This window comes from Cariama cristata, unplaced genomic scaffold (assembly GCF_000690535.1).
Source record: "Cariama cristata isolate BGI_N322 unplaced genomic scaffold, ASM69053v1 scaffold3343, whole genome shotgun sequence".
Classification (NCBI taxonomy): domain Eukaryota; kingdom Metazoa; phylum Chordata; class Aves; order Cariamiformes; family Cariamidae; genus Cariama; species Cariama cristata.
The window spans coordinates 40377-40638 of NW_009609986.1; the positions used below are offsets into that span (position 1 = coordinate 40377).

General features: G+C 29.4%; 1 protein-coding gene across 1 annotated transcript in view; it reads right to left on the reverse strand.

Annotated features, from left to right (window-relative positions):
• The window catches only part of CCDC146 (coiled-coil domain containing 146), a 42649-nt gene that overhangs the window by 27777 nt on the left and 14610 nt on the right, over positions 1-262 (reverse strand). Inside the window, exon 4 of the mRNA XM_009697715.1 lies at positions 176-255. Coding sequence (XP_009696017.1) covers positions 176-255 — 80 coding nt within the window. The remainder of the gene's footprint in view (positions 1-175; positions 256-262) is intronic.

Here is a 262-nt window from a genome sequence, read left to right on the forward strand (position 1 = left end):
TTCATTGCTTGCCCTAGAGTTGTTAAACTGAATGATATAATATAGCCTCTCCTATAAAATCTACCTCTTCATTTTTCTATTTATTCCAGATTTTAAATAAACTCTAAAGCTACACACTGTGAAAATATTTTCATTGATGTTTTTATATGTTAGCTGACAGAACATAAAACATGGCTTTTCTCATGTTTTGTACTTACCATTCGTTTTGGAATTCTTTCATATTCTTTTTCCAGAAGCTTTTTTTTTTCTTGCAAACTACAGG